General features: G+C 40.2%; 1 protein-coding gene across 1 annotated transcript; it reads right to left on the bottom strand.

Annotated features, from left to right (window-relative positions):
* Positions 1-8,245, bottom strand: C5H18orf21 (chromosome 5 C18orf21 homolog). The gene is made up of 5 exons (XM_053466762.1): positions 8,147-8,245; positions 6,625-6,647; positions 5,027-5,226; positions 2,296-2,501; positions 1-283 (listed from the first exon to the last, which is right to left on the bottom strand). The coding sequence occupies exons 1-5, from the start codon at positions 8,218-8,220 to the stop codon at positions 130-132; spliced, it is 657 nt and encodes a 218-aa protein (XP_053322737.1). The 5' UTR covers positions 8,221-8,245; the 3' UTR covers positions 1-129.
* Between the last annotated feature and the right edge of the window lie 874 nt (positions 8,246-9,119).

The following is a 9,119-nucleotide window of genomic DNA, read 5'->3' as shown; positions in this document are numbered from 1 at the left end:
TTTAACTCATAATACAAATTGTATATTTTAACACTCTATTGAGAAGCAATACATTGTCTGCATAATTATATTTGCTCAAAATTATACTACAAATATACCATGATGTTAAAGTCACTCCATTAATAGTTATCAAAGCGAGGAGAGGAAGTTCTGCAAACCTCCGTGCTTTGGTGTTTCTTTTGTTTCTTGGTTTAGGAGCATTTTTAATCTGGAGAATTTAAATTTACCCTTCTTGGCCGATTTTAACACAGTGGCTGGAGATGACTGTGCAGATGCGCAGGACCTACAAAGTAAAGAAAAAAATGTTAACCTAATCTAGCCACTAATAAAACATCATTGAAAAGGTTTAATATGTAAGAGTATGATTTTAATTTCCAACCTAAACGTAGGCAAAATTTTCCTTATACTGTACATATAGCTGTTAAAACTCTACGATGGCTACTGTATGAGGAACTAAAGCAACTCTGGATTTATTAGGGTTTTTAGAGATTTTTTGCTTGTGCCAAAATAGCGAGGACATAAACGGGGCATTAGCAATTAAAAGGCTTAAAAGTGTTGTTTGATTTTTTTAGCCGATTGAAAAGGACAACAATATTTCTGTAACCAAAAAATCTAAATCAGATCAAAACATTAAAATCAGACATTAAGAGAGGCAGCCTTAAGTCTAAAACATGCAGTATTAATGGTATATATTTGTGAAAAACAGGAAACTACTTAAATGTAGAAACTCACCACCAAATAATAATTTTAATACATTCCGAAAACCAACTAAATTGTAATGTGGCTTCATACGACAGCATTTATATAAGTTTGGTAAATCACTCCCCATTTTTTAGTAGAATCGGCCCATTGTCAGTCTTATTTCTAAACAGGAAAATGGATACAGCTGTACCCAAGAGAAGACAGAGTCTTAGTGGAAGTGGATACCTTTTATTGGACCAAGAAAGGAAAATATGTAAAGTTACATAAGCATTCAGAACCTCAAAAGGTCTCTTCTTAAATATTAGAATTGCATTTTAAGACTCCTCACTCCTTAACTTTCCCGTTTAATTTGAAAAAGAAACCTCTGAGGGTCCTGAAGGTTTACGTGACTCCAGGGCCGGCCTTTGGGGTGTGCGACCTGTGCGACCGCACAGGGCGCCACGCTCCAGGGGGCGCCGCCGCCGCCGGGTCCTCCCCCGCCGCCGCTGCCACGGGGTCCTCCGCCGCCACGGGGTCCTCCGCCGCCGCCGCCGTGGGGTCCTCCTCCACTGCCGCCGCCGCCGCGGGGTCCGCCCCCTCCGCCGCCCCCTCTGCACCTAAATGAAAACGTTGTTTTTTTTGTTGTTGTTTTTTTTAACTTTATTTAACATCCTCCATGTTAAATAAAGTTAAAAAAACCAGCAACAAAAAAAAACAACGTTTTCATTTAGGTGCAGAGGGGGCGGCGGAGGAGGAGGACCCCGCGGCGGCGGCAGCGGAGGAGGACCCCGCGGCGGCGGCGGAGGACCCCGTGGCGGCGGGGGAGGACCCGGCGGCGGCGCCCCCTGGAGTGTGGCGCCCTGTGCGGTTTGAAGGGGCAGAGGGGGGGTAGTTTGAAGGGGCAGAGGGGGGGGTAGTTTGAAGGGGCAGAGGGGGGGTAGTTTGAAGGGGCAGAGGGGGGGGTAGTTTGAAGGGGCAGAGGGGGGGGTAGTTTGAAGGGGCAGAGGGAGGGTAGTTTGAAGGGGCAGAGGGGGGTAGTTTGAAGGGGCAGAGGGGGGGGTAGTTTGAAGGGGCAGAGGGGGGGTAGTTTGAAGGGGCAGAGGGGGGGTAGTTTGAAGGGGCAGAGGGGGGGTAGTTTGAAGGGGCAGGGGGGGTAGTTTGAAGGGGCAGAGGGGGGGGGGTAGTTTGAAGGGGCAGAGGGGGGGTAGTTTGAAGGGGCAGAGGAGGGGTAGTGAGGGGGGGGCGCCAGAGGAGTAGTTCGCACAGGGCGCCAGAACACCTAAGGCCGGCTCTGCGTGACTCTACATATTTTTGTAATGTTAGCCGAATATTACATTTTCCAGATTCCATAGTACTAAAAAGGTAACCTTTGATCAAAGCAAGCACTAATTCCACTTTTAAAGCTTAGGACTAGCTGCAAAAAAAGAAATACATTTATTTTAAGACTGGGTAATTGATTACAAATAACCAGTATATTTTACATGAAAAATACGGAAAGCACATCAAAGATCAACCCATCCAAGATATCCCCAACAGCACTGCTCTAGATGAAGATGAAAACCTCCACCTCAACGAACCAAGGTGAGGTTTATTTTTTTATTTTTTTTATTTTACCTGGGTGTTATTACAGGACTTCTGCCTTTAGAGCTGAGTTTCTCTTCACTGTAGGACAGGTTAACTTTCCTAACAGAACCGGGAGTTCTCAGATCTGGAGTTGCACATCCACGCTTAATCCTGGGCGTGCCAGGGCTGTTAGCAAGAGAATTTCGGGTCTCTCCGGGAAACTTTGAAATCATTTTGCATGTATTGCACGTAACTACCTGGTGGGTAAAAAAAATATATACAGTATATTAAACCACTGTTCTGACACAGAAAATTCTGAAATAAAAATCATGAACAACCTATTTACATTTAAAAGTGATGTTAACGCAAATAATTTTGATCAAAAAGCCAAACATCATGTCTACAGCTGATAAATCTGAATAATGCGGAACATAAAAAAGTGACAGTTTAAGGCCTGTCATAAGTTAAAATTAATGTGCATATCGAGCTTAGGTTACAAGAAGTGCTTCCATATGAATATTCTGGTATGTGTCAGTAAATGCAGCAAAACAAAGAACCAGTAGCTCATCCTGATTTTCGAATTTCCAAGATAGGTATTTAAAATCTCATTAAAAATCTTTTTTCTCTCTACAACTTGAATGGATGTTTAAAATAATTTCAGAGAAAGAAAACATTAGAAGTCTAAAATGCAATGTCTAACACAGAGAAATATCCAGCTTTTTAAAACCAAGGTAAAAAAAAATAAATAAAAATAAAACTAATTCATTAAACAAATTGCTTCTAAAACAAATGAGAAAAGTGGTAAAGTAAAAGAATTAGAAATCCCTCCTACCGATGTGAAAGTAGCCATGAGGCATGAAGAGTGATGCAGTATACAGATCGGTCTAATAAACAGACAAGTAAAGCCAGTGTTTTATATCATGTTGGTGAGGCGACAGACTGGTTTGTCAATATAAGGGAAGCGCAATTCTCATCCATTCACAGTGCTGTGTGATCAATGCCAACACACTGGTTTCATAATAGACTGAAAGGAGTCAATTCACATAGGTATTTTATGCCACCAATATTTTGCATATGGCGCATCCGCTCAGCACTTATGCAATGCATTAGTACAACAAGCGTGCAAAATTGTGCAAAATAACCACAATGCCTTACCGTTCTGAGAGAAAAAACAGTTCGTCATGGGAAATGCTAGCCACTCGAGACAAGTAACAAAAGCAAAACTTTGAGGAAGCAGGCCCAGACTGGCCATTGGGCATCCCTGAAAATACACGGTAGGCCTGTGCCAAATGGCACCATTCACGTGATTTTATTAACCTAGCTCTACTGGTGCCCACCTGGCAGACTCCATTGCTTAGTGTGTGGTCTTCAGCTAGATGCACAAGTTGCACGCTGCAAAAGTGTAAGTATAGCATGCTATTTATGTTATTTATTAGAAACTGGACTTAAAAGTGACATAACTGATTTTAATCTCCAGTCTGGCCCTAAATTAAAAAGTTTATTAACTTTATTTATTCTTTATATAGTATGCGTGGTCAGCGTAAATATCTCTTGAAAGAGAAGCTTACTTGGGTTGGAACTACATGCACAGGAAACTCAGTAATACTCAATTTTAACTATTAAATTTTGCTGTTCTTTTGCCCCACCAACCAAATAAAAGGACCAAAGGGCAGCCAGATGTAGATCTTCAGTAACCATGTTCATTTATCATAGCAGAGTGGCAATACTTCCTAGTTAAGGGCGACAAGTTCCTTGAAAAACCTAAAGAAGCAGGGTCTTCCTACTGGTTAATGATGGTTAATCCTGGCACGCGACTGCTTGCTGTGAATTCAGATGGACACATTTGTCCATATTTATAAATTTGGGTACGTGTCAAACGAGGAACAATCAGCAGAAATATCCCATTGTTTTCAAACCAAAAATGATCAACAGAAACATGGTGCATTCAGTAATATGTGAAAACGTTAATGGGAGTTCCATCAGATGTGTGGGACCTGCAAATCAGGTTATGCCTTTTTCAGCCAAATTATGAAAATATTATTTTTTAAACAGTTTTTGAGCTTTCTCTGGTCAAACGTCAGAACACTTACGCAAGTGAAAGAAATGCTTTTCCCTAATGTATCATCACTGCACAAAGTAAAGGTCATGTTAGCTGCGAGCGTCATACACGTTGGTAATGAGAGGGTTTTGTATAACCAAAGCTTCCCTCTGGACACAGACACCCTTGAACAATGTGTTTGAAATACGCAGGGGTCCTATTGATCCCATTGATTCTTGTCACTTTAATGAAAACTGATCTAGTGTGCAAAACCTAGTGATATAATCTGTCGTATTTGTGTTTTAAGTAAAACATGCTATGGTTAATGCTCCACTTATTTCCACCTAAAGTGCTCTTTCTAATTGAACCCCTTTAGAAACAAATCCTAAGTACACAAATGATTAGCACAAGTGCCCCAAGCTGGTTTAAAATCATTCATGTTTTCCTTGACATTTCCATTTTATTATTAAGATAATAAATAAAAATGTATTTACTTTGGAAGAACAATTTTATACATGTTGGTCGTTTTTTAAAACGTAATGATTTTGTGGCTTTCTTTGTGTACAAAACTAATGTTAACCAATGTTTTAAATACACCGATATATTTAGTTAAGAAAAAATTAAGTTGTGTATTTAACGAGCAGCAGGGGACACTGAGCGAGGAATAATTTCATGAACTGAAATAACATGGAACATTAACTATATGCACCATACGTCATCATTTAATTGGACCATAACCCTTACCACGACACTCTTTGCCAGTTTGTATTTTCGGAGAAGTTTTGTTTGCTTCAGATTGAGTCTATAGTTCTTTGATTCTTTCCGCAAAATCCTTTCAATGTCTGGAGTTATTTTCATTTTCGGCCTGAGGCGCACTTTGCGGTTGTCAGGTGTTAACATTTGGAAACAAAACGCGCATATTGATCCAGTAGTTTTTTTCACTTCTGCAAAAAAAAAAAATCAACAAATGTAAAATAGGTTTAAATTACAGAAGTGCTGAAAAGAATCGTATAGATGTACAAAACTGCAAATAACACTTGGTTGCAGAACCCCGGGCCGTGATAATAGAATGTATTATGGGCAGCATTGAGAAGAAGGGTGAAGGCTGGAGGTTAGGTTCCAGAGGTATGGGGCAGCACTAGTGTTAGAACTGGTTGCAAGAGCTAATTTCCATCACTGACAGAAATTTGGGCTTGGAGCACCATTACAAATCCCCTTCAAGGTATGTGAAACGTAGTGCTTTGTCAACTGCGGTTTTAAGATTGGTGTTAACAGCTTTTACATTTTAAATGGAAACAAATAGTTTTCACACACATGGCATTATCTGTGGTAGAAGTGGTGAGGGAATATAAGCATAAGATCATATGGATATTGCCATCTTGAATCTTAGACAAGGACTGATGAAGGTCTGTGTCTCTACATCAGGAAAAATGGGCCGAATGGTTATCTGTTGTCAAATTCTGTTTCATAAACTACGATCTTCAAGATTTAAAGCAAATGCCGATTAATATAAAAGAATGCAAATGCTGCTGCTTCACCCAAACCAGTGTCTACCTTTTAGGCATTCCGATATATGTAACATGATTACAATAGACATAGAATTTAAGAGAAGAACCATGCAGTCTGCCCATTTTTTATGCAGTATAATTTTGTTTGATCTATGAACACTTTAATAAATGGTATCATTTTAACTATACTTTTCTCCTATGAACACTTTATAAATTGCCATGCGACTGTCTCCCTCTAGTGGTTCCATTTCCCCATTGCAAGGGAAAAGCTATTTACGCATATAGACAATTAATATGCAAATTATTGATTGTTAACAGGTACTTCTGGGATAAAAATAAAACAAACAAAACATGTATCGCAACAATATTAGAAAGTGTTGTTTTGGGGGCATTGTAAAATGTGAATTTAGCTTTATTTTGCTTGCCTGACAAAGCAACGCTTTGACGTATGGCTCAAAAACACCACATATGGAACAAAACACAAATAGTATATGATTCACAAACATACATATATCCACGCAACCATCATAATGCAAAATGGATGCAGAGAGTGTTAAGGGTGCACTGGGGTTGTCCTATAAACAGGGTGAAGCCCTGCTTCCCTAGGTCAGTTTGTTCTTCCTCCGGGCAGAGGCAGGGACAAGCCGTCCAGCTCCCCTCAATCCACGCTCACGAAAAACCGGCTGGCTTTAGCCCCACCACTTTAAGTCGCTACGCACAGGAGAGGGAGAGCTCCAGGTAACCTACTGTGGGAACTTCCCAAGTATGCTAATAAAACAACAGTGTTTTCTATAATTGCATGGGCATTTGCCCGGACAGCCTTGTGCCACTTACTTGTTGAAGAACTCCAGATAGACCTGAAAAAAAAATACAAGGGATGTTAACACCACATGGCTTAATCGATAACATACTTATGCACATCACCTAGTGTACCTGAAAATGTGTATGTATTCGGTTTAAAAATGGAAATTGCATTTTAAATTGTATAATATAATTAAATTTGACACTGTTTGAAACACTTTTTATATGCACCATGGCTATGAAGACATTACCAAATATTTAACCTTTTCACGTTGATGGGCATAATATTACATCACCAAATTCTAGCAATTGACACCGGATGACGTACCGTTACACCCCAACGCTTTAAGCATTGCCAGGACTAAATCCCTGCCAGCGCACAAGAGATCAGACTGTCAGTCGGCAAAATGTATAGCCCCAGCGAACGCTGTCACATTCAGGAGATTTAAACTTCCATTTGGGTATTCCAAAGGCGTCCTAGCAGGTTTCCCCGCTGCTGCAGGGGACGAATCATCACAGCAGCTTGCAGCATTCTCAAAAAAGGAGAGAAACTGAAGTTTTCCATTTTTACAAAAAGGAAATCCCCCTAGTGATGCCATTATGACATCACAATGGTTTCCCTTGTTTCAAAAGAGATTTCTGGGGTCTAAAAACACCCCATATGAGATCTTTATGGGAACTCTACGGGTTTGACCTGGAGATCTCCAGGTGAAGCATTGCTTCTCCTCTTCTACACCCTAATCCTCCGGGTTGCGGGGTCTTGACATGCCCTGTGGGCTGTTTCCCGCTGACATCAGCAGGACATCACTGGGCAGACCCGCAAGGAAAGGCTCCGGGTAGCCAGAATGAAGAAGTTCCCAGGTATGCTAGTTATGGGGAACTGCGCTTGATCTAGATTTAAATACTTTTGTTTTTTATTTCTCATTTGCACTAGCTGTGTACAATGTATAGGAGGTAAAATATGATTCTTCTCCCAAAGCCAAGAAACAAAAAATATATAGTATGTTAGGGCAAAAAAAATGGCCTTGCTATCAAGGGGTTAACTCATGTTACAGTATAATTGAAACATCTCCTAGAGGACTAATGTTACTAAACATACTGGGTAAATAAAAAGGGGTAATTTTTTCATAATAAATATAATGTATTTCTTATAAAATATGTAATGGCAAAAATGGAATTTATATTAATGAAGCACAACTTTTCACTATCCAGTGTCTATGTCCATCACATGCTTTATTAAAACACAATTCCGAAAAAAATAAAAAAATAAGATTGTGTGAAAAACGCACACAATAAAGGTGAATAAAACTGCAGAGGCAACGAAACAGTTAACCACGGGACCTTGTGAACCACTGCTGCACGTGCTCTAAACAACCATGCTATACGTCATTTCCCCGCCAAAAGCTAACATTAGAATCAATCTCTCAGGGAAAGGCCGATGCATGACGGGATTAGCAAACGAAAACTTTATTGTCCACAGGGGGGAAAAAAACAACCCGGTTCGATGACAAAGAGCGAAATCATACCGAAACGGAACAGCATTATCTATACTTACAGATAGTGACGGGACAGCCCAGGGCAAGAGTCCTTTAGAGCGATTGCAGCTTTCTGTAGAAACCCCGTATCCATTGTCACGGCGGTTCTGTGTGCCACCGGAAAAGGATATTAACTGATATCACGTGACCTGATTCTAACCATTCGCTGGTAGCTTAGTGAGGTCACTTGATATGTCGCTCATTTCTACTCTGCATTGCGAGGTTGGAAATCGTCGTTCCGCTCCTGCTGTTCGTTAAATGGGCGTTATCCATATACCATACTTCCATGTCCAAGGACGTTATGCACAGAGAGGGATTATCGAGAAAAAGTCTCGTCACCATAGTGACTGTATTGGGGCAATCCTCGGGAATATTCCACTGACTGCTAAACTGATAATACTACATTTTAAGTTTGCCCTGCAGTATATTTGTATACATAATTATCTTATGTCTGCATTGACCATTTCTTCCCCCAGGACATATACATTTCACAGGTTACAGGCTGACATACCTACTGGGGCAGGTGGGTGTATAGGGGTGTATTCTTCAGAAACCCTCCATGCATTTAGATGGGGGAGAAAATTATAATTTTAAGGGAAATGGTTTTGTGCATATAATAGCAGGCGTGACCCCAACGCGGTTATCGTATGGTCAAGAGGCTGATTAACTAGGCAGTTTTTCACACAGTTCACGTTGGCTCGAGCCAAGTTGAAAAAGGACCATTTGTTTTATTTCCAAAATCAGATTAGCCTCTTCTTTACTGAGGGTGTTTTGTGCCCAAAAACCTGAGACTTTTTCAGAATTTTTCTTAACCATGATTCTCCAAACCAGTTCCATGACCAAAATGCCATGAAATGTGTAAATTTTTGTGTCTTGGAAAAAAAATCAACATGCATATTTTTTTTTTGGATGTTACGAGTTAAAATGAAACATGCCCAAACTTTAAATTTTAAAACTTAATTTTCTGAAGCCTGTGTTTCATTTGTGACTGTT

Source organism: Spea bombifrons, chromosome 5 (genome assembly GCF_027358695.1).
Source record: "Spea bombifrons isolate aSpeBom1 chromosome 5, aSpeBom1.2.pri, whole genome shotgun sequence".
Taxonomy (NCBI): domain Eukaryota; kingdom Metazoa; phylum Chordata; class Amphibia; order Anura; family Pelobatidae; genus Spea; species Spea bombifrons.
Note: the sequence above shows the minus strand (reverse complement) of the source record. Positions and strands in the feature narration are given on the sequence as shown.